The following is a 25,509-nucleotide window of genomic DNA, read 5'->3' as shown; positions in this document are numbered from 1 at the left end:
TGTTTTCCTGCCGTATTACCTTTGTTGGGTCCACCTCCACTCCTGCACTTAATTGTCCTTTTGATCACAATACTTCATAAATGCGAAACCCACAGCTCTTTTAGGCCACGAAACTCCATGTGGTCTCTGTTAAAGCTAACGGGTCGTTGAGGCTTGATCACCACCAACCCTGAATATCATACGTTACATGGCGAACAAACAAATTAGAGAGGAAATATACAAAGCGGCACGATATATTTCCAAATCTTATATCAAGATCAAACAACTGGACTGATGGTTATTCTTAAAATTAAACTATAAGGCTGACTTCGGCTCTGAGATAGATTACGAACCTATATCCAAATCTTATATCAAGATCTTCCATTGTTAAGTAAAAATTTAGGTCAACAAAATGATTTGAGAAATTTCATATATTAACACCAAAAAGTTTTTACAAACTATGTTTCATCAAAAGTTAAAAACACTTATAATTTTAAGGTTAACTAATATAAATTTAGTATTTACATTTGAAGAGTGCGGTTGGAACGTGGGATTTAGAATTTTAGAAAAAATATTTAAAATAATAGTTTTAGAAATAGTTAAAAAAAAATTAGATTTCAAATAAAAGTTTGAAAAAACAAATTTTCATAAATAATATTCGAAAATAAAAAGTTTGAATTGGAAAAGTTGATTTTAATTTTTAATTTTTAATTTTTATTTATATCTATAAAGTAAAGATACAAAGTTTTTCTATCTTTTTAATAAAAATATTTATTTTAGAATCTTTTGAGTGATTTACCCAAATGATTTTGGTCTGTTATAAGGGATACTAGATTTTGACCTGCGCGTCCGCGCATGTGTATTTTTAAAAAATATGATGCTATTTATTTTTTATGTCACTATTTAAGTTTGGGCAAAAAACTCGAATTCGATGAACCGAATATATACAATCCGAATAAGTAGTACCAAATCCGAACCGAAATTGATTAAATATCTGAATTATTCAAAATTTTGGTATTTGAAAAACCGAAACCTAATCCGATCCGAACCGAAGATTTATATATTTATATATATTAATTATTTTTAGATTTACTATATATAAAAACATCCAGAATATATATGATACTTTTGAGTTCGCTTAAATACTTAAAAATATATACAAATAATCAAACGTAAATATCTAAAATAGTTAAAATATACTCAAAACTCCAAAAAAACTTAAATAATTATTGATTCTCTATCCAAATATTTAAACCAAACCAATTTATATGTTAAGTTAGGTACTCTGACATATGTTATTCAAATTTATATGTAATATATTCTATTGTTTATAGATTTTTTAAAAAATAAAAGCATATCGTAAATTTTAAATTTTGTGAAAATAATTTAAATTGGTTATCTAAATCCGAACCGAATCCTCAAAGATCTGAACTGAACACGAAATCCCAAACAGACCCGAAAATGAACCCGAACGCCCATTATAATTTATCATATATGTGTCATCATATGTTACAAAAATATGTGTTAGCACATAATTCATCGTATTTTATATGTACCATCAAATAAGTAATCTTATAATTAATAATATTTTATACGTACAATCATGTAAATAACCATATATATTGTATTTTTAAATTTTAATTTGAAATATAAAAACCATAATTTAAGTTGGTGTTTGAAATTGGGCTTTGTATTGTATTTTTCTTATACATATTGAAAATATTTTTATAATGGTTATTGGAAAATATGTTAGTAAAAATCAATTTTTGAATGAATTTTTGATATAAATTAATTTTAAATTATTATTTGATTTGAATATGTATATCAAATAACATAAGTTCATTATTTTTTAATATAATGTAATGGACTTCTAATTTTTTTAATAGAATAAGTCCACTACTTTTTTCCTAATTTATTGTTATCTATGTTTTCAAATAGCATTATATTTATTTTTTTACTATTATTAATGTTGCCAAACAAAAATTTAAAGTACTGATAGATGAAGCAATTATGCATTTTTACAAGGGCCTATATAAGTCAACATATCTGGCCCATAAACCTGACGAGGAGGAGCTGCAATTGAAAATTTGAAATCCCGATGCTTGGTTAGCTCGGCCAAGGTTTTGCTACCCAAAGAAATTAGCCAATCAGCCTATTTCTTTCTTTTTTTTTTTTGTCGACGCCCATCTTTTAAGATTAAGTGGTAGTTGGGCTTGAGTCGTTCCGAAGAGACGCTCTATCCGGCTGAGTCTGATCTATATGGGAAAAAAGAACACCGGTACACCTTGCCTCCTTGGCGAGAGAATCTGCACGAGAATTCCTAGTCCTCGGTATATGGCTGATGTTGAACTCCAAGAAACCGGCTCGTTGAAATCGGAAGGAAGCTAACTCAGAGGCAAAGGCCGGCCAGTCAGTAGGGTTAGCAATCATATCTACCATGTCGGAACAGTCCGTCTCGATATGAATCACGGTGTACTGTAATTCTCGCAAACAGGACATCGCCCATATGAGTCCTTCCATCTCTGCATGGAGGCTTGATAGGCTTTTCCTGCAACCTTGTAGTCCAAATCTTTCGACTCCCATTTGATCTTTGTAGAACCACCCTAAGCCACTAACCGTGCTATTATCGATCCATGATGCATCGATTTGGCAGGTCGGACGTTGGGGGTCGACAGGAAGAGTCGAAACCAGCGACGGAGCAAGATGTTGCTCCTCTTCTTCTCCCTCCTCCAGTAAATTAGCTTTTCTCCAACATTCAGCTTCAAGGGAAGCTAGCTGAAGGTTATCCAAAGGGGAGATATCCTTACCATTGAAAATTTTATCATTGCGAGCCTTCCAAATGTGCCATAAGATCCATGGGAAAGTCTCAATAAGTGGTTCCATAGAGGCCACCTTTCTCTTCTTCCAAAAAAGGAAGTTCATGTTTTGATAAACAGAGGTACTCGGGAAGTAACCCGGAAGGGACGGATAGTCCGATAAAGCCCACACCTGGAGGGCTGGGGGGCATTCAAAGAGGAGGTGGTTAATGGTTTCCTCAGGGTCACCACATCTAGGACAGCTCCTATCGGTGCCCAAGTGTCTATAGGCGAGTCTCTCAGTTGTCGCTATACATCCTGTCAAAGCTTGCCACATAAAGTGTTTCATCTTCCCAGGAGCGGGGATACTCCACACATGGCTCTGTAAACCAGTAATACTCGGTTGTACAATATGAGCTTCATCATCACCCAATTTCGCCTTTTGTAAACGGTGATATCCTGATTTTACTGAATAAGCGCCCGATTTTGTAAAGTTCCACGCGTACCCATCCATCGACCACGTATTACTTGGTCGTAGTTTGAGTATTAACGGGATATCCTCAGGATGAAAGTATTCTAGTAACATGTTAGTATCCCAATCCCTTGTATCGCGCCTAATGAAGGAATGGACAAGGAGTTTTGGGTGTCTATGAGTAATTCGATCAGACGGTCTCTGTGGGCGAGCCTCAATGTCCGGGATCCAAGGCTCGGACCAAACACATGTGTTTTGTCCTGCCCCAATAGTCTTTTGTCCTGCCCCAATAGTCTTTCGTAAGCCCGATTTTAGGAGTGGTTTTGCTGCCATAATACTACGCCAGCCATATGAGGGTGAGTAGACCTTCCGATCTTCCAAAGGGCATGATCGATTGTAATACCGTCCTCTCAAGACTCGGGCAAGCAGTGAGTTTGGAAACTGAATCAATCTCCAAAGTTGTTTTGCAGCCTATTTCTTTCTGGTTAGCTCAAATAACATTTGATAATTAGACAATTGATTTTTTTTTTAAAGAGCAAAGACAAATTTTTACAACCTATCTATTAGTTCTATTTCTGAACACAACCCTTTTTTATTTGAACGATGTCAAATTCAATGGCAGTCCTGAGATTTTAGAGACCCTATACAAAACTAGACAATTTTTTTTAAAAAATATGATAATATTTTAAATAATTATATAAAGTTTATTTAATACAATATTTATAATTGTAAAACAATTACCAATTGAAATATATATATATATATATATATATATATATATATATATATTATACATCTATATGTTACATTAATTAATATGTTTGTTTTTCTTACATAAAAAACTTTTAACCTTATGTATTAATATTTTTAAATAAAAATGTAAAAAAGTAATTAGAAAACAGAAAAAAATTGGTTTTATAAAGTTGTGGGCTCCATACCAGTGTTTCACATGTACCCCACCTACGCAGCACTGGTTAAATTATATTCAGACAAAAAAACATTTTTACAATACATGCAATGCAACCAAGGAAATACATTGTTTGTCATATAAAAAATAAGTGAAATCTTAACGGTGGAAACCGGGGTTGTTTACGTGATTTTTAGCTTTTAGTTTTTAGTTTTTGGATTTAGATTTTTTTTTTTTTTGCTTTTAAATTTTAATTTTACCTTTTTTAATTTTTGATTTTGCAATAGATTTCAGTTTTTTGAAAAACATGAATAGTTGTTTTAGATTTAAATTTTTAGCTTTTGATTTTCAAATTAATAAAATGAAAATATTATTAATTATTAAATATTTAATATTTAATTATAAAAAGAAAAATATAAAATACTATTATCAAAACACACATAAAATTATTTGATAAAATTAAATTTTTTTTTAAATTGCTAATGAAAATAAAATTTTCGTGAATCTCATATAGAAAATTTTGAAAATCTATACTTAGTAAAGTTTATAAAATGGGAAATATTCATAATCTCAGTCAATACTAAGTAAAAATTAAAAAATAGGAAAAATAATAAGTATGAAATAGTAAATGAAAAATACTAGTTTTAGTCGTAGTTAATATTAAGTAAATCCAAAAGATTACAAAATTTAATTTATAGGTATCAAATTGTAAGAGAAAACAATCTAAATTTCTCTAAATAAAATAAAAGTTATTAACAATATATATATATATATATATATATATTAAAAAATTGTAATGAGTAACCTCAAATAAATAAAATTATATTATTGATAATTTTCAAATTTTATCTGAATTAGTTTTTTATTGTACATCAGTTTATTGTTAGATGTGTGTTCCAAAAAAGTTGCATAGATGCCTTAATTATATGTGCTCACTGCTCAGGGTTGGATTGTAAGCATTATATGTACATTTATTTTTTAATACCTACAGTAGTTATGTTTGGATTAAAATTTTTTTTTTTGTAATAAGAATAATGTAAAACACGTTTTAAGCAAAAACTAGAAAAATTTAGCTTTTGGTTTTTGTTTAGAAATAAACAGTTATTTAAAAACTAGTTTTCTTAAATTTTAGGGAAACCATTTTTCAAAAAGCTTGATTGGATGAAAATTGGATTTTGGAAAAAAAAAAAAACAAAAATCATTGAAAATAGTTTGATATTTTATCAGCACATCATGGAATACGCATCGATCTTATTCTTATTATTTGTCATCGTTCATCCTTATATTAATTTCAAATATTTCATATTATCCAATTTTGAATATCTAATTTCTGAGTTCATAAATATTCAAATTATCAAATTTATAATATCGAAAAACTTAATCAATCAAAATATATTTTTATTTAACTAAATTTTACCATGTATATATATTTATTTTATAAGAGCATAGATAATTAATTATATAAATTTATAATTATATTAATGAACGTATTAATAATTTCACTAGAGTATGAAATATAAATATTTATTTTTTAGATATAAAAATTATAAATTGAATGATCAGTTTGTAAATAAAAATTTTAATAGTAAAAATGACACTGTGAAGTATATATTGTCAAAATTAATAGGATAATATTTATATCTTCATTTTTCTTTCAAAATGATATATTTTTCTTTTCTTTTTGATGCTTTCCTTCAAAATGAAAGATCATTAAAGCTGTTCTAAGAGATAGATGTTAATTCCACAATACAAAACTAGAAGTGTTGAATTATAATTTAAATTGCAGATGAGGTGCGTTCCTATTGTAGGCTCTCGTGACCACCACCAAGTATCAACTATTTTAATTGAATTTCGAATGTTTCCTCATTTCCAAGAACCCTAGATGTAGATTGGTTTGTTTGATTCCGAGAGTTTCTTCTTGTCGGATTCAGAGATCATTTCCATTATTGGAGTCTCCGTCATATTTTAATTTGGCAATGACTTTTGGATATAAATTGCTTGATTAATTTCGAGGATAATTTCTCCATGTGGGGGTTTCTCAGTCCTTGCAATTGTTATAATATTAGTAGCATCTATTGTATGCTCAAGAATTTGTTTACTGCAATTGGTTATTTTGTTGATAATTTCTCCATGTGGCTCCTTCTTAAATCAATTCTTCTTAATCCTTGGAGATGTTATAATGTAGTAGCAGTTACTCTAACATTTTAGAAAAATATTGACTTAGACAATTGGATATTTTTTCGTTAAGAAGAACATTGGTAGCTTAGTTCGAGTGCACTTTTTGTTTCCACGAAATACTAGTAGATTACTAGATTCTAAGCATGGGGAAAATAGCAAATACAATTTAAAAATACAAATGAAACACATTGATATTTGTGATTCTCTTTTTATTTGTTTGACCATCGATCATACGATAGTTAGGTTCTGTTGCTTCTTCCTTCACTGTAGCTTCATGTTTCTCATCCTGCCAAAAACAAAAAATATATATGTCAAAGCGATTTTTTTTGGTAAAAATGTTAAAAGAGATTTATCTATTTTGTTAATTTTCATGGAAAATGTATAGCTTACACTATAGATCCGAGGTTCTAAATCTAGTTTTAATTTTCGTTAATATCTTAGAAACCTCTGGTTTTAAATCCAAAACATTTCGGCATTATAAATTGTTTTTTTGAATGAAGTATTATAAAATGTTTCTGGGTTTTAAAATTTTCTTTCTTAGGCAGGATGTGGAAATCACTTAATACTAGACACCAAACTAACAACAACAAAAAAAAATCAAAAAAATCAAAAAAAGAAAAAAACTAACCAGGAATGATTCTAGGCATATTTGTTTGTGTGGGATTTAAATTTGGCTGTCACAAAGCTTGAGTAACACTGAGAATGAAACACTTGGCAGAATTAGAGACTTCCATTGCTTAACTTGACAAGTCACACAGAATCTTTGTGAAGTAAAAGAAAGCTTTATGCTGAAACAGACATGCATGCCCCTTATTTCATGTTTGATTTGGTCTAAATATATATATTGTCATGGCATAGGAATCTAACTTCTCAATGGAAGTATCTTAAATGGAACATAAGTGGGCTATTATGGATATAAACAAAGTTGATTAGTAGTAATTATCACAAATTAGAATGCAATACCTTTTTTCCTCATCACGCAGCTTGCCTTTGGTGCTGCCTCCAGTAGTCTTGTAGTTAGGGAATGGCACGTGCCCATTCTCAATGCTTTCGATGTCACGCACGAGAATGTCATATTGTCTTTTAGCTTCATCTGGTGTTGTCCCACCAACCGCTCTAGCAACATTGTACCAACGGTCAGGAGTGTCTTCGTCATACGTTGCTAGAGCACGCTCAAAGGCTTTGTTCTGCTTAACAGTCCATGAGCCAGATCCATAAGCAGACATTGAGTTTGATGCCATTGTGAAAAAAGGTTTTTTTTTTTCTGTAGTAATGACTTATATGAGGAAATGATAGGTTGCACAGATGTCGCAGAGTCCTTGCTCTTTATAAAGGAGGGGTTTGAAGTGGGGCATAGTGCCAGTTGGCAAAGAAAGATATCTCTGCTTTGCCAAAACAGTGAGAATTTTAAGTCTTTGTCTCCATAGAAAAAGAATATTGAGCAAAAGATCCAAACTAATCACCTCAGAGATTGTGTTTTAATTGCTTTTTGCCGTCTACATTTAGCATATGATGCTCGGTAGCGACTTTTTTTCTATATATGTTGTAACTAATATGTTTACTTTTCTTTCCCAATTTGTGTTGATGCCATTCTCTAGATGATTAATTAAGCTTGTAGTCAAATAAACAGTTTAGGTGATGAATAGTTTGGAAAAGTCTCTTTACATTTTTTTTATATTTAGTCATCTACTTCCTGGGAATAGTGTCTCTACTAGTCACAGCACAAAGCTAACCGTGCCACTAAGACAAAGAAAATTATAAGTCTTGGATTAGAGTTAGGGAGAAGTCTCTGTATGATTTTTATTGACTATTAAGATTTCTTTTTTTTTTCTTATCGAAAAAACTTCTGTGATTTGTATCCACCAAACAAAAGGTGGAGGTTTTCATGTGTTCTCCATAAGTCATATATTCTTCTTGAAGGAAAGTGGGGGCAGAGAGCTTTACTTCGGGAGAACACACCATATCTAGCTGTAAACATTTGTCCGTACAATCAATAAACATTTTTGTGTGTGCTTTTGTTGTTGATCCTGTTAAAAACAAGGTCGACATTGTTTACCTACGTTTTGTTTCTCTTGGCCTGTTGGGTCCATCTCCATGAAGTTAGGTAATTGTGTATTTTCTTGGTCATATATTTTATAATTAATGTGGATTCAGAGTCGTTAATTTGTTAAGTAATCACTTTTATTGGTGGATATTCAAATTGTTTTATGTTCTTTGGTGTATGCATTATTGAGTATTAGAAGGAACCAAAGATTTTACAGATGCTATTTTATAATCTTCTTTAAGCTGTAACTTTTTGCTGTTGTTGGTTGTGGAATTGGATCCACTCTTTATGAGAGCCCATGATTAAAAAAGTCACCTATTATAATGTTTTGTTGTCGTATTATCAGTACCTCTTTCGAATGAACACTTTTATCTTGTATGGTAAGAAGCCAGACCAGGGATGGGCAAATGAACTATGTCCTGAAACTAAATTAGGATGCTATCATAGACAGAACTGTTTCATTGCTTGTTGACAGTGTTCATGTACAACCTAAAAAAGTGTTCATCAAATAATGCTCAATAGGAGTAAACATACTTGGCAAAGAAAACAACATCCAATTGTTTGATTGTAACTAAGAAATTGAGAATAGTTTATTTCATTCTGTAAAGATTTGAAGATTTTTCATTTTTTGCAACACATGCTCATAATTTAAAGTCTCAATATTTTCCTCCTCGGAAACAGGTGATATGGGAGATGGACAGCCATACTCATATTTTAATTATCACTACTGAATCGGATTAGTTATCAGAAGACTCCAAGTATATCAAGTTTTAGTTAACACATTTTGTAAAGTAATTAAAGCTACTAAGAACCCATGCATACTTGATACTTCTTGGATCGAATCTTTCTTGTTTACTGTGTTTATTTATCCACTGATGTTTAGTCCATAATCACACTAAGTGCCGGCACTGGCTTTGAAAAGGTAGTTGATATTCCCTTACGTGAACAGTACTTATGATTATAGCTGTCAAAAGGCAGGGCTGAACATTGGTTGCCCATGTCCAAATATAAATGGATCTAATTTGGTGACACCCATTTGTCCATACGGATTATAAATGGACAAGAATCACATGACCAATGGGTAATGGGCGTTAATGGATTTGGACAATGCGGACATGGGCAGTCCAATGGTCACAAAAAACTAAGGTTTCTAAAATCAGAGTTTTTCCGTCAAAATCGCAAAATCGATTTTTTCAGCTAAAATCTTAATATTAAGTTTTTTTTTGTCAAAACCATAAAATCAAGTATTCCAGGTAAAACCGTAAAATCAAAATTTTCGCCAAAACCAAAAATTGATTTTTTCCACCAAAACCGGAAATCGAGTTTTTCCGCCAAAACCGCAAAATCGAGTTTTTCCTCGAAAACCGCAAAATCGAGTTTTCGCGCCAAAACCGCAAAATCGAGTTTTTCCGCCAAAACCGCAAAATCAAGTTTTGCCGCCAAAACCGCAAAATCGAGTTTTCCGCCAAAACCGCAAAATCGAGTTTTTTTGCCAAAACCGCAAAATCAAGTTTTCCCGCCAAAACCGCAAAATCGAGTTTTTCCACTAAACCCGCAAAAATCGAGTTTTCCCGTTAAAACCGCAAAATCAAAAAATCTTCTTTTTTTTTGCTAAAACTGAAAAATCGATTTTCCCCGCCACAACCGCAAAATTTAAACTTTTCTTATATGGTCTATTATAGACTCCATGGCAGCTCATGTAAACACGGGTGTTAGTGGGTCTGGTCCTTAATGGTTATGGTTCTTAATGGACATGGTCACTTTCTAACCGCAAACAATAAATGGACAAATGAATATGGGATAATGGACATAGGCTAACCCAGTTTACGGCTCTACTTATGATACTTTATTCTCCTTCTCGATATATGGCAATATAAGCCCTTATAAGATATTTTATTTTTGTGAACCAAACTATCCCACGTTTATATTATGATTCTAGGTATGATATGGATGTTTATAAGTTTCTAAGATGGCTTGGTTTCGTTATCAGGTAGGGGCGAAAGTTCTTATAAGAAGTAAAACACAATAATGAGGCCTTTGTCACACAATATATTCCAGAGGTAATTGTTTGCAAGTTGCCAAGAAATTCTGCAAGTAGGCACTGCACTACTGATATTCTCATCGTCATTATTCTTTAATCCGACCTTCTTGCCTAGGTATTAATTAAAATGGTAAAAGAAACATTTTCCCCCAGATGTAGGTTCTCGTGTTTTAGCTGTAAAAATGATTTATCTTGAGGTCAATAAGGTCCATGGTTTGTTTTGAGCAAGATGCTTGCATATTCTGCTTCTTACTTTCTCACTATGAATAGTTACTATCAGTAAAGATTTGATCAGGGTTTTATTCCAATAACTTGATTTTCACATCTTTTGATGTAGAGATGCTAGCCCCAGTGATCATTGCTGAGAATTTACCCGGAGTACCTTACAAGGAATCTGTATGAAAAGGAAGGTAAACACCTTTATCCCCTATTTAGCACCCAAAAAAAAACAAGAAGTATTCTTATTCCTCTCCTAGTGGAAGTATATGCTCCTTTTGCAACTTGGAGAACCCGAACATGAAGTAATCACTTGGTTCCTCTATAATGGAAGTTTCTGTAGCTCAGTTTAAGATGTGTGCTCAAGTATCATTACACAAACTTGAGGAATATATTTTCCAGCCTAGTGGTGAGATATTACTATCACCAAAAGAATGATCCCTTTACAAATTGGGATTCGGACAAACTTTACACAAAAGAAGGAGATGCCATATTTATCACAAATAGAGAGAACTTTGCATTATATGTGTTGTTTATTTGGGAATCTTTGAATAAAAGAACTTACGAAAATGGAGAATCTCCATGGTCAGGGGTTTTCCATTGGTTAACGAGAGAATATACAGACCCTACAAATGTGTTAAGCTTTGCTTTTTAACAACTGATGCTGTAAATCATCTTCACATCTGAGACAGAGTAAGTGGAAGTATGCAATATTAACAGCAGAGAACTGTTTTCTCGTGTGTTGGTTTATCAGTTAACTGCTATTATTCTTGTTTATGTTCTGCATGAAATTAGTATCAATCCAGTGCATAAAACTGTTCATATAAGTTTCTAGTAAAATAATTTGTCTCTGTTGCTGAGCTATATTCATACTTTTGTCTCTGTTGATTTTTGTGTTTGCAGCGAAGAATCAATTACAACTAACTTGGCCAAAGATTTGAAAGTTTGTTTATTGTGTTGTTTACTAATAAAGGTACTTTAGAGATTTTTTAACATTATAAAACATTTTCTGCTAAGAAACACCTTTTAGAGGTGAAAAATCAATTAAGGTTCTGAATCAGAAAAATTAGGGGTGGGCACTTCGGGTTCGGTTCGGTTTGGTTAGTTCGGTTCTAGTATTTTTCTAACTGAAGTAAACCATAGTTAGTTTGGTTCGGTTTGTGTTCGGTTCAGTTTATATTCGGTTCGGTTAGTATTCGGTTTGATTTGTATTCGGTTCGGTTTATTTTTTGGATCGGTTTAATTAGATTCTTCTTAGTTTATCTTTTCTAAGAGAAATTATGTTTTACAACATAAATTATGTAAACATAAACTATGTGAACTGAATTCAATATAAAACTCAAACAAAAACCTTTAAAAAGTCACATAAAATATATATAAAAATTAAAACGAATAAAAGTTAACTAAAGTAAAAAAAATCAACATCATTAAAATTAAAAAGCCTCCAATGAATGAAATATTTTAAAGCAAATATTTTGATGATTACATATTAGGTTATAAGAATATATGTTAATCAATAAAAAATAGAAAATATGTTGTTTAGTATTAGAATTTTAGTATATTGGTATCACTAATATTTTTAATTTAAATAATTACAAAACACATCGGTTTCTCAGTTCGGTTCGGTTTAAAACCGAATCAAACCGAACCATTCAGGTTGGGGAAATATTCAACCAAATGGTTTGAAATAGATTTTGGTTCGGTTTGAATCGGTTTCGATTCGGTTGGTTCGGTTTTTTTGTCACCCCTAAGAAAAATGGATCAAATATTTCAGATCAAATAAATAGAGTGGAACAAGAGTGAATTAAACGATCTAGCTCTCATATGGATCTAGTGATTTAACATAGGTCTGAGACGGATCGGGTATCCGGGCAATTTTAAAGTATCCGGATTCGGATCCTTATCCGGCGGATCCATAATTTTACTATCCTTATCCGGATCCGGGGTTCTCGGATATCCGGGGGTGTCGGATATCCTTCTAAAAATTGTAATATCCAGCGGATATCCGGATCCGAATTTGGATCCTTAAAATAAATAAAAAATAATATTAATATATATAAAATATTAAAAATAAAAAATATATAATGTTTTTAATTATTTTTATGTATAATATTACAAAATTTACATATAATTTATATATACTATTATAAAAATAAAAATATATTAAATAAAATTAATTTTTATATAGATATTACTATTTTTGAAATAGTTATTAATAAAACTTACGGATCCGGATATCCAGACTAAAAAATAAAGATATCCGGATCCGGCTTTGACGGATCCAACATTTTACTATCCGGATCCGGATTCGGCCCCTGCGGATATCCGGATTTTCGGATCGATCCGGATCTTGGATAAAAGTCCGAGGCCTAGTTTAACATATATGTTTAAATAGTGAAGTAGATAAAAACAATCTGAAATACTACACACATTTTTATATTATTATTATTAGTCATATAATCATAACTGAAATAATTATTTTTATAAAAATCAAGTAATAATTTTTTTTTTTTTTTAATATTAATTATTAATTAAACATCCCAAAAGGGGGTCGGAGAGTACATCTCGACGTCGGAGAAACGACGATACCTAACAACAATGGCTAAGACAAAATCAAGCAAACAAAGTACAGCTCAATCCAGATCGAGATCTAAATCTAAGAGAATAGAACTAAAGCGAGGGTGAGAAGATGCAAGGAGCACAAAGCCCCAACTCCGACGAACACGATTGGAATACCAAATCCCGATGTCACCAGAAGTTCACTCTGGCCGGCGTGTTCGAAACCCACCATAGATCCCTCCACGGCTAACCGACGACCCACCAGAGCCAACCTCGGAGGCATCCCGTGGCCCCGAACGCCGAGATCCCGCAAGAACCCGACTCTCAAGTCTCTCTCCGCTAAGCTCCGCCACAGCCTCGTCGTCACACACGCCTTGGGTACCATGCACAAACCCTAACTTCCACTGGCCAAGAGAAGCTTCCGTGTCTAAGAGGGGTCTGTCTCGGGGAACCGCCATCTCCTAAACAGTCTCGTCGACAACTAGAAGCCCCCACAGCGACGGCGCAGAAAGAAACCCTAGCCCCGATGGGTAACTTACAGAGATTCGGTGTGCCTCCGCCGTCCTCTAGCAGAGATCGACCACCTTCTTCTGATGACCCACCAGAGCTTCAGTTTCTACATCGAGGAACACCGCTTCAGAGACCTAAGCGCCACAGAGAAACAAGGGTTGTGCCTCCGGCGAGCTGTACCTTCCGTCATGAAGCACATAATCCGACGAAAGAAGAGAAAAGGGGGGGAGGGAGCGTCCTAAGGACCCGACAGAACGCCGGAAGTCGGAGCTCCTCCCATGCGAGATCTACTTTTTTGAGAGAGTTTGAGATAAGCGCGTCTACGTCTACGTCACTCGCCACTCAAAGGCTTTAAGTAATAAATCTAATAAAACTATATTATTATTTTTAAAACATAAAAATATAAAGAGAACTTTGATGACTAAAAAACTTAATATAAAACATTTTAATACTATCTAATTTCAAGTATGTATATAATATATATATATATATATATATATATATATATATATATATATATAATAAAATAAAATTAGTAACCAACAACAACTAAAACTCTTAAATCAGATATTATGTGGTTAGAGATCAATGAAGAAGAAAGAGATATTTCAAGTCGTTTGTCAAAATTTCTTTAGTTTAAGAAGAAGACACAAATGTAAAATCATGTAGCTAAGTGTGTCACATATAAACTAGTGTATGATATTGTAATTAAATTTATAAATAATATGTATAAATGTAAGTTATTTTCTTTTAAAAGTGCATATATTATACCGACAATGTCTAAATGTGTTAAGACATGAAAAAGTGCATTTATATGTAATTTTCTCTTGTTTATTTTGCTATGTTTTATAATCCTTAAATCTTGTGACTAATACTTAATTTGTTACCACAGTTCTTTATACAACCAAATTTACTCATAAACCAACTGTGATTTGGATAAATAAATAAAAATTAATATTCATACACCAGAATATCTGAATTCCAAATATAATAAACTGTTGATTTGCCCTGAAATATAACATGATGCAAATAAAATTATTTGCCCTGTTTGTAGTTTCTATTGCTTTCTAAAAGCTCAACAGGAAGAATCAACAAAAAAAAAAAATATTTAATTGAAAAATAATATTCGCGAGGATTTCATTTCAAATTTTCGAAGTGGAATTTTTTAGTAGGGGTGAGATTATTTATTTTTCTATCTAGCAAACAAAATTAGTTCAAAAGGTACTTAAACATTTTTCTCTTGAGAACTAAAAAGAACTTGAACATTTCTTCGTATTTGGACGTTTTCTACCATGCAATTTGTAGGCCTAATGTATATAGTAAAGGGCCCAAAATATGCGGGTCTCGATTGCTCGAACTGGAAGGTAACACATTACATATTTAGATAGTAATATTTTCTAACTTGACTGAAACAAAACACAAGACCATTTATCTGGGCTGGTTTGATTCATTAATTGTTGATGTGTTTTTTCTAGGCAACTCAAAAGAAAATAAATGATTTTTGAGCTCATAGGAGCAGATAGATTGAACACTGTTTCTGGTAATAGTCTGTTTAGTTTTGTTTGTTTGCTAACTGAGTATACATATGTGTGCTTGATGGCATACATCTGCCTACGCCTTTCCACTTCCGTTTACACTGAGCAGCACAATGTTTAGCTTCACACTTTTGCTTTCCTGTCAAAATTCTACCGAATGGAGCCAAACATAGATTCGTTTCAGATCCGTTTTTGGATAGTTTAAAAAAAATTAATATTCGGTTTTCAATTTGGTTTTAGCTGGCCAAAATTTGGGTAGTTTTGCTTAAATCCCCAGCTATTTTGGTAAACTTGTGTTAATTTGGGTAGTTTTGCTTAAATCCCCAGCTATTTTGGTAAACTTGTGTTAATTTGGGTAGTTTTGCTTAAATCCCCAGCTATTTTGGTAAACTTGTGTTAATTTGGGTAGTTTTGCTTAAATCCCCAGCTATTTTGGTAAACTTGTGTTAATTTGGGTAGTTTTGCTTAAATCCCCAGCTATTTTGGTAAACTTGTGTTAATTTGGGTAGTTTTGCTTAAATCCCCAGCTATTTTGGTAAACTTGTGTTAATTTGGGTAGTTTTGCTTAAATCCCCAGCTATTTTGGTAAACTTGTGTTAATTTGGGTAGTTTTGCTTAAATCCCCAGCTATTTTGGTAAACTTGTGTTAATTTGGGTAGTTTTGCTTAAATCCCCAGCTATTTATCCTCCAAGACTTGCATATATGTAGGAGTGAAACTGAATAATTGTTTGGATTAGTTGTTGGTCTGAGTGTTTTGTGTGTTTCTCTGAGAAATCATATGATGTGATGTATTGAAAAATCGATAAGAGTTTACAATATCACAATGTTAATAGACACCAAGAACACTCGACACTGCCACAAGAGAAAAGGAGGGACCTGATGATGCACCATTAAACATAAGGGAAAAGCTTTTAGCTCGTTCAAGGTTTAAGGATAGATCAAGGAACAAATCATGAATCAAAAAGATGGGACTGTTGCCGAGCGATCCGGTAAATCGTCTGATTCAATGTCCGGATTGGGTTTAAAAACATTTCACATAACATAATTCACTTGTTATAAATAATTATCAATTAACATAAAAAAATTATGGGATGAGTCGAGCCGGGTCGAAGAGCCGGTAAGTAACCGTAATAATCTTGTGTAAAAACTAGAAATGAGAAAATAATAATTAACGGTGGGGATCGTAAGTTACGAGAAGTGTTAGTGTGACCCAATTGAAATGAAGCTTTTTGTAGCGTTGGTTGTTGGCTTTTGTTGAGAAGTTTGGATGAGTGAATGTAAAAACCTTATTGAGACCAAAACAAAACCCCTGAGATTAAGAGATCGACAAGACTTGCATATATGTATTCAAAGAGAACGCTATAAGCTATTAAACGGAAACACCAGAGAGACATTAACGGCTTGAATTGAGCTTGGAGGATAAATACTTATCATGTAAATTTATGAATCTAGCCTAATGTTTTTGACATGTTCCTAGAAGAACAGTAGTAAACGTACGGGTACATTTCAAATTTATTATTAATGTAAGAGAAGTTCGAATGCGTTATGGAACAGAGAAACCTCTAGAAGCGAATGCTTCATGGAACAGAGGAGCCTTTAAACGCGTTGTACCCAAAAGCAAACAAAATAGAGCTTGGAAAAGAAAAAATGAATTGAAAGTTTCGACGAACGATTCAATGATCCCTCCCAACACTGAAATTCTCAATGCATTTTAATACGATTAATAAGATCTAATTTCTGATTAATTTGTTAAACTTAAAAATAAAAACTCGGCAAGATAAACGAAAAGTGATTTAACATTGCGTTTCCAGATATCAGATACCTAATCACGAACTGTTACAACCAAAACAGCAGAACCAAACATAACACATAAGAGAGAACCACAAACCCGAAACCAGAAACGGAAGTACGGAACAGTCACAACAACCTCAAACCCTAATCTAATTACCAACCACCACCACCGCTTCCTCCGTAACCTCCACCTTCACCACCATCACGCCTGCCACCGTAGCCTCCACCGCCACCACCTCCTCTCGAGGAGTAACCACCTCCACCACCGCCACTGTAACCACCCTCGCGTCTTCCACCACCTCCACCGTATCCACCACCGCCTCCTCCGTAACCACCACCACCTCCGCTGCGGTATCCACCACCGCCTCCGCCGCGGCCTCCCCCGCCACCGCCTCCACGAGACTGAGCCTCGTTCACAGTGATGCTGCGACCGTCGAGATCCTGCCCGTTCATCCCCTCGATGGCATCCTTCATCGACTTCTCATCCTTGAAAGTGACGAATCCGAACCCCCTTGATCGTCCCGTCTCACGATCGTTAATGATCTGAACACAAACACACATAAAACAAATCATCAGCATACAAAAACCAACGCACAATAACAAAAAAAAAAAAATCATAAACATAAAATATTCGAAAAAAAACCGATCGATCTCCAGGCTCATGATAGCAGGAAGATGAACGTACCGATTTGAGAATAAGAAAGTAACAGTAACAAAGCATAGTAAGTAACAGAGAAACACAGATCGGAACAGATCCGTCGAGGATCAGATCATCGGAAACCTCCGGGAGTCCGATCTCTGCGTGTAACCGACCTTGGAATCGAGAACGTCGCCGTATTGGGAGAAGGCGGTCTCGAGAGCTCTGTCATCGGTGGCCCATGCTAGACCTCCAACGAAGCACCGGTACTCGACATCAGGGGACGCCATTGAAATGAGATATAGAGAGAGAGAGAGAGAGGTGTAGTAGGTTTACAGTGAAGAGGGTAGGTGTGGTGAAGTTTGGTAGAGGATGAATGTATTTATAATGGGGATGAGATATTAACCTAAGGTTATAGATATTTTCTAGGGTTGGGTTCGGTTTACGTGAAACATGGTTTAACTATGGTTAAGGAGTGTGGTTTGAAATTTTGAGTGGGAGTTGTTGGGGACAGTACATCACGTGACACTTTATGGGTTTGTTTGATGCGAGAAAAGATATTTTTCGTTCCCCTTGGTCCAGAAAATATCTTCTTTTCAAATGACATATTTACCCCCCTTCGGCCTCCAAGATGAGTCAACTGTGGTTTTCGGCTGACACAACTCAAAATGGGCCGGAGTTTATCCATATTTTATACAGAAATGGGCCAAAACAGCCCAGAATGAAAGAATAAGAGAAAATAAATGCAAAAATATATTGTTGACAGTGGGATTTGAACCCACGCCCTTTCGGACCAGAACCTTAATCTGGCGCCTTAGACCAACTCGGCCATATCAACTTTGTTGCTGTTGAATCTCATTTAGCTTTAATACTTCTTATCACATTCAGGCAAGTGAGGCACAAGTTGGTTTAATTAAAGATGAAAGTGTAACAAATAGGAGTATAGAACTCGCAGGTTTTGGTTTAAGATGACTCAAATACAACTATGGCGTTGAGGCATGAACTTGAAGGTTTATCATTTATGACATGTACATTGTTACATTTCATTATTGATCAAACTCAAATATAGTGACATCAAGAGCCGGCTCAACACTTTTAAAGACCCTAGGACGAAAATTTTTTTTTAAAAAAAATTGGACCCCTTAATTAATATTATACGGGAGACACGGGTTTGGGCCCGGGACGGTTGCACCGCTTGTCCCCCCCTAATAAGCCGGCCCTGGTCACATCATCACATGCATCTAGGAAATAAGAGACAAATATCTCTTATATATCAAAGGAGAAGCATTGTAATAAATGCGTTCACACTAAACTGGACACATGTCACATGTAGAAACATCGTAATAAATACGTTCACACTAAAATGGACATATGTCACATGTAGAGAGCTTCTCAGCCAAACTCTACATAAATATGTTCACACTATGTATTTTACGTTTTTTTAATATAAAACTCATATGCATGGTTCTTCTTTACGTTATTTTTACTGTTTGCGAACAGAGCTGGACAAATTATTCATAAACTTTGATTCGATTCGTTATCCGTTTTGATTTGAACCGAAAAATCCGGATATCCGTTACTCTACGAAGCAAATCAAATACTAAAATGCAATGTCCGTAAAAAAAAGTAAATCACAAATATCAATATTTATAGGAACGGATATCCAATTTGATATGTTATATGCATAAAGAATTATATATAAGTTATATATATTAGTTTATATAAATTTTACAATATTTTTGTTTTTAAATAATTTCATTTTAAGAATTTTTTTTTCATGTATTATTTTGAAAAAAATGTCATTTAATATTAATTAACAGTATCTTTATATATTTATCAGTCATCTTAATATACTTTTACATACACATACATGTGCACATTGACGTGAACACCTTATAACTAAGTATTTACTACAGCTGAAATATCTACTTTTTTGGAAGTTATAATATTATTTTTTCTTAATGCTTCTTTCGCTATCGACCAAATTGTAGTAAAATGATTTGTTTTAATAATTTTTTTTTAACTATTATCCGTTTATAAACTATAATATGAAACCATTAGTTCCACATCACGACTATATAAGATTCATAACATGAAAATAAACAAATAATAGTAATTTTTTATTATCACAGAAAAAAAAAACATTAAACATTTTAACCGAACAAACCAAATAAATATTGATTTAAAATGATAGTTATATTTTAGGAGATTAAAAATTAAAAAAACAACCTTAAATTGAACCGATATCCATATTAAACAAATTAATGTCTCCTTACTAAAAAATAATGAAACTAATAATCAAATTCCGTGCGGATTATTACGTAGTTTTCTTATAAAAAGAGAAACTAGTGCTATACGTACGAGAACAAAACAAGCATTCCACGCAAGAAAATTCACTTTTATTTTCATTTTCTAGATTATATGATGGCTTCCCTATTTTTTATTTTTTTTTGGACAAGATGGCTTCTATATTTCTGACGTAGAAAACGGCAATATTATACTTCTTTTTAAAATGATAAACATTTTTTTTTACAAAAATGATTAAAAAAAAGGTTTTTGCGTGTCACAAAAGAAAAGGTTTATGAATCGCGAAACAAAGATAATCAAGTAACACACACACGCACGAGTCTTTCAAAAAGATCAAGTTACGCTCGCTTACCGTTCATTCGCAGCTAACTGATTCTCCGACTTCACACGGCAACGATGGCTGTGATCTCTGACATTCCCGACGGCGATAACGGCGGAGCTCCAAACAAAGAAACCGCAAGAACAACCCGAAGAAGTGACTTCTTTGGAATCATTACCCGACGTTCTCATCGAGCACATCATCGCAAGAGTCCCGAGAAGTAACCACCCGGAGATATCACTCGTCTCCAAACTCTTCCGTCGCATCATCGCTTCGCCCGAACTCCGCCTCACGCGATCGAAACTCGCCATCACCGAACACGTTCTTTACGCCTTGCTCGCGTTCCCTCCTCATCCCCCGAGCTGGTACATCCTCAACGCTTCTTTACGGCTGCGCAGAGTCAACACGCTCCCTCCCATGCCTTCTGGCTCCGCCGTCGTCACCATCGGACACGAGATATACGTCATCGGCGGAAGCAACGGCAGCGAATACTTAGCGAGCGTGACTGTCGTCGACTGCAGAACACACACGTGCCGGTCTCTCCCGAGCATGAGAATCGCTCGATACCGCGCAGCCGCGGGGGTCATTGACGGGAAGATCTACGTAATGGGAGGTTGCGTGAATCGATCTGGTCGATTTCGAGTTGAAACGTTTGATCTTGAGAGACAGATTTGGCTTGGATCGCAAATTAATTCTCTTTTGAGAGATATCGTGACATATGATGTTATGAAAGAGAAGATTTATGTTTTGGGTCGTCATCAGTGTTTAGGCGTCTACTACCCTAAAGAAGGTACAGTACAATCATATCTTGGTCGATGTAACTTGGGAGGTTTATGGCAAGCGTCTTCATGTGTTGTTGATGATATGTTGTATACCATTGATCCTGGGTGTTCGGTTTGGACTCCAATAATCGTGTTTGATCCAGAGGTCAATGCTTGGAAACCTGTGAAAGGTGTATGTGGTTTGCCTCCTTGTCTCTATTGGTATGCTTACGAGTCTAAAATGGCGAATGTTGGTGGGAAGCTGGTGATCCTGGTCGGTAATCAGAGCCAGTTGTGCAATTATTACGGGGAGAAATATATCTGGTGCGTGGAGATAGCTTTGGAGAGACGTCATGGATATGAAATTTGGGGGAAAGTTGAAACGGTTGAGGTTGTGTTTGAAACTACCGAGTCCACCACGCCTATCATTGAGCTTTGTCGAAGTGTTATCATCTGATGAGTACGTATAGGTTGATGGGTTTCTTGCAGGTATGTTTCTGTGATATTTGAATTTTGATGTTTAGACATACGTACCCATCAAGGCTAATTAGTTAGACTTTTTCATGAATTTGCAGGTGAAGGAAGGATCTAATATTACATGTACTTGTTGATGCAGAGTGGCTAAGAAGCTCTTATCTGAGGCATCATGAGTAACTTGTCGATCTATACTTACCATTGTGGAGCTGCTTTCATTTTGTGAAGTGGATTTCTCTGTCTTGTAGAAACTTGTTGAGATGCATCTTTTGTTAAACATCTCTTTGGGGGGGGGGGGTTTTGTGTAGTTTGGACTGAAAGAGTACAGTTTTTTTCTATTTGCTTTTGGAGTTTGTGTTCAGATGTACAACAAAACCTAGCTTCTACTAGAAATATGAAATATTGGTTGATATGTAAACCGGGGGTTTTGAGCTATAGGTAAACTACAAGTCTACGAATATCAACTTAGGTGAACAAATAGTATTAATTAGTATAAAGTTTCAAATTATATAAATACATATATAAAATTAGTGAAGCGCCGCCAAAAAGAAAAAAATAGTGAAGTATTTTCTTGAAAATATCATGGGTGCATGTGCACCCCCATAACCTTACTACTTTTCCACTTTGTCACATGCATCTAGCAGATAAGAGAAAAAATATTTTCTTATAAAAAGAGAAACTAGTGATCATACGTACGAGAACAAAACAAGCATTCCATGCAAGAAAATCCACTTTTATTTCATTTTCTAGATTATATGGTGGCTATTGGTGGCAGCGATAGATCCGAGTTGAGAAGACTGAGAGTCTTCGGGTTTTGAAGCGGATGGAATTGTCGGTTGGCCGAAGGTAGATTCGATTTGTCCAAATCATTGCGATTGCTATATTGGGAAGGAGGTCATGTGCATTGAAATGTTATAGGTTTGTCGGTAGATGTTTTCGTTTATGGTATTCTAGGTTTGGGTGATAAGTTTTTACCCATAATTGTTTTGAGTCTGTAAGCTGTCTCTTTGTGGGTTCAAGCTGCTCTGTTGTGGGTTTAAGTTCTCTTTCCTTTGGGCTTTAGTTTCTGGAAAATTCATTATATCTGCCAGTTTTTATAGTATTTCACGATGAATGATTATTTTTCAGAGGAAAAAAAAAGATTATATGGTGGCTTCTATCGACATAGAAAAAAGGCAATATACACTTTTATAATATTAACCAATAAATTTTTAAAACAATATATATATATTTTTTTTCTTAAATTTACCAATTAGAGAGCCAGAGCAAAAAGTGTGTTGCTAAAAAATGATGAACAATCTTTTTACAAAAAAATGATTTAAAAAAAAAAAAGTTTTTGCGTGTCACAAAAGAAAAGGTTTATGAATAACAGAGATAATCAAGTAACAACGCACACACGCACGAGTCTTTCAAAAAGATCTAGTTAGTCTCGCTTACCGTTCATTCGCAGCTAACTGATTCTCTGACTTCACACGGCAACGATGGCTGTGATCTCTGACATTCCCGACGGTGATAACGGCGGAGCTCCTAACAAGAAACCGCAAGAACAACCCGAAGAAGTGACTTCTTTGGAATCATTACCCGACGTTCTCATCGAGCACATCATCGCAAGAGTCCCGAGATGTAACCACCCGGAGATATCACTCGTCTCCAAACTCTTCCGTCGCATCATCGCTTCGCCGGGCCTCCGCCTCACGCGATCCAACCTCGCCATCTCCGAACACGTTCTTTACGCCTTGCTCGCGTTCCCTCCTCATCCCCCGAGCTGGCACATTCTCTATCGAAGCAACGCTTCTTTACGGCTGCGCAGAGTCACCACACTCCCTCTCATGCCTTATGGCTCCGCCGTCGTCACTATCGGACATGACATATACGTTATCGGTGGAAGCGACGGCACAAGATACTTATCGAACGTGACTGTCGTCGACTGCAGAACCCACACGTGTCGGTCTCTCCCGAGCATGAGAGTCGCTCGATTCCGCGCAGCCGCGGGGGTCATTGACGGGAAGATCTACGTAATGGGAGGTTGCGAGAATCGAATATCTAAAGATTGGGTTGAGTCGTTCGATCTTGAGAGACAGATATGGCTTGGAACGGGAGCGGAAGTATCTGATGAGAGTGGAGGGTTCGTGACGTATGATGTTGTGAAAGACAAGATCTATGTATTGGGTCGTCGTCAATCTCTAAACGTTTGCGAACCTAAAGAAGGTAGAATAATAATATGGGAGGGTGCTGCAAGTGAGTTAACGGGTTTGTGGCAAGGGTCTTCTTGTGTGGTTGATGATTTGTTGTATACCATTGATCCTATGTGTTGGCGTGGGCATCCAATAATCGTTTTTGATCCAGAGGAGGGTGTAGTGGAGGGGGTTTGGAAGCCTGTGAAAGGTGTATATGGTTTGCCTCCTTGTTTCCATTGGTATGCTTACGAGTCTAGAATGGCGAATGTTGGTGGGAAGTTGGTGATCTTGGTCGGTAACCAGAGCCAGTTGTGGAATTATTACGGCGATAAATATATCTGGTGCGTGGAGATTGCTTTGGAGAGGCGTCAAGGAGGTGAGATTTGGGGGAGAGTTGAATCAGTAGATGTTGTGTTTAAAACCACCGAGTCCTCGCCTATCATTGAGCTTTGTCGGACTGTTATCGTTTGATGAGTACACGGGATCGATCTTGCAGGTACGTTTTTGTGACTGTAGAATTGATGAACTCTGATGTTAAGATATGGTTTAGTTAGACCTTTTTCTATGAACTTGCAGGTGGAAGATCTTATATTGCATGTACTTGTTTAAGCAGTGTGGCTAAGAAGCTTTTATCTGACGCCTGAAGAGTAACCTGTCCTTCTTTACTTACCTTTGTGAAGCAGCTTTCATTTTGTTAAGGGGCTTTAAGCTGTAAAAAACATTCCTTTTAGGCTTAGACACAAAAGTGTTACGAAAATGCATCGTTTGTTAGTTAATTTTTTTGGGGGTTTTTGTGTAGTTGCACAACAAAAACAAACTGGTTTAGCAATAAACTGGTTGTTTTGGCGTATAGGTAACTCTTAAGTCTATATCATCAAGTTGACAATATACAAAGACTAGTCAAAGCACAACCGTCCAAATCCTTGAATTCAACATTTATTGACATCATTTGAAAGACAAATTAAGGTTTCCAAAAGGAAAACAGAGAGACTTGTGAGTTGTGACTTGACTTGAGAGTCACGTTTAGAGATGCTTGTCTATAATATATGCAGTATATAATAAGAGTTTTAATTGGACTAGGGCGTAATCAATCTATGACAATTCCAACGAATGACTTCCGGAAAAATTACATGGTCTCTTATCTTGCATGGTTTACTTACCGTCTTGTGTGATTGATACACTAAATATGAATCTTTGCTACTGCCAAGTTAACAGTTGTGATTATAGTACTTTAGATTCAATCCAGAGGACCAGCCTACACTTTACTCTTATAAATTTTAATGTCAAGCTAAGAAGAAAATGGTTTTCTATTCAATTGGTGACGCGGAAAACAAGTAAACTAGAGTTTGATTCAATTTAACAAGAAGCTAGCCTAGGGTATTTCATTGGGTGTCGAGCGAGAGCCAAACAATTATTCAAGCGCGATACAGTGCTTTCTAGAACTCGGATCACTCAGCTGGAACACCCCACTGTCGTGGTGGTGATCTCTTTGCTGGTCGATCCCATCATCTAACTGTCGTTGAGATGAGAAACGACTGCAAGCCTTAGAGATCAGGTCCGATCAGTTCACTTACTACCCTAATATCTACTTTCGCTAATGTATTGAATGAGCTTAGTATCCCTAATCAGCGAAAGTAGATATTAGGGTAGTAAGTGAACTGATCGGACCTGATCTCTAAGGCTTGCAGTCGTTTCTCATCTCAACGACAGTTAGATGATGGGATCGACCAGCAAAGAGATCACCACCACGACAGTGGGGTGTTCCAGCTGAGTGATCCGAGTTCTAGAAAGCACTGCATCGCGCTT

The 25,509-nt window shown here is 35.0% G+C and overlaps 3 protein-coding genes, 1 non-coding gene and 1 pseudogene across 6 annotated transcripts; 2 read left to right on the top strand and 3 right to left on the bottom strand.

Moving 5' to 3' along the window:
• Positions 1 to 6,421: 6,421 nt before the first annotated feature.
• Positions 6,422 to 7,632, bottom strand: LOC106310980 (protein RADIALIS-like 2). 2 transcript variants are annotated; one of them, XM_013748209.1, is made up of 3 exons: positions 7,295 to 7,632; positions 6,960 to 7,027; positions 6,422 to 6,617 (listed from the first exon to the last, which is right to left on the bottom strand). In XM_013748209.1, the coding sequence occupies exons 1-2, from the start codon at positions 7,570 to 7,572 to the stop codon at positions 7,009 to 7,011; spliced, it is 297 nt and encodes a 98-aa protein (XP_013603663.1). In that variant the 5' UTR covers positions 7,573 to 7,632; the 3' UTR covers positions 6,422 to 6,617; positions 6,960 to 7,008. The 2 variants fall into 2 exon arrangements, with proteins under 2 accessions (XP_013603663.1, XP_013603662.1); XM_013748208.1 differs by lacking the exon at positions 6,960 to 7,027 and having other exon boundaries at positions 7,295 to 7,612.
• Positions 7,633 to 17,015: 9,383 nt separating this feature from the next.
• LOC106307684 (glycine-rich RNA-binding protein GRP1A) lies at positions 17,016 to 18,030 on the bottom strand. Of its 2 annotated transcripts, none has more exons than XM_013744701.1 (2): positions 17,842 to 18,030; positions 17,016 to 17,571 (listed from the first exon to the last, which is right to left on the bottom strand). In XM_013744701.1, the coding sequence occupies exons 1-2, from the start codon at positions 17,953 to 17,955 to the stop codon at positions 17,182 to 17,184; spliced, it is 504 nt and encodes a 167-aa protein (XP_013600155.1). In that variant the 5' UTR covers positions 17,956 to 18,030; the 3' UTR covers positions 17,016 to 17,181. The 2 variants fall into 2 exon arrangements, with proteins under 2 accessions (XP_013600155.1, XP_013600156.1); XM_013744702.1 differs by having other exon boundaries at positions 17,714 to 17,961.
• Positions 18,031 to 18,422: 392 nt separating this feature from the next.
• Positions 18,423 to 18,503, bottom strand: TRNAL-AAG. Its single transcript has one exon. It is a non-coding gene; the product is annotated as a tRNA-Leu (tRNA).
• A 1,865-nt stretch (positions 18,504 to 20,368) lies between these two features.
• LOC106310794 lies at positions 20,369 to 21,751 on the top strand (annotated as a pseudogene).
• A 1,243-nt stretch (positions 21,752 to 22,994) lies between these two features.
• LOC106310793 (putative F-box/kelch-repeat protein At2g29810) lies at positions 22,995 to 24,380 on the top strand. Its single transcript, XM_013748013.1, has 2 exons — positions 22,995 to 24,199; positions 24,280 to 24,380. Exon 1 carries the CDS (start codon positions 23,008 to 23,010, stop codon positions 24,172 to 24,174), a length of 1,167 nt encoding a protein of 388 aa, XP_013603467.1. The 5' UTR covers positions 22,995 to 23,007; the 3' UTR covers positions 24,175 to 24,199; positions 24,280 to 24,380.
• Positions 24,381 to 25,509: the final 1,129 nt, after the last annotated feature.

The sequence above is a fragment of the Brassica oleracea genome, chromosome C8 (assembly GCF_000695525.1).
Source record: "Brassica oleracea var. oleracea cultivar TO1000 chromosome C8, BOL, whole genome shotgun sequence".
Lineage (NCBI taxonomy): Eukaryota > Viridiplantae > Streptophyta > Magnoliopsida > Brassicales > Brassicaceae > Brassica > Brassica oleracea.
This window is presented reverse-complemented; position numbering and strand designations above follow the sequence as displayed.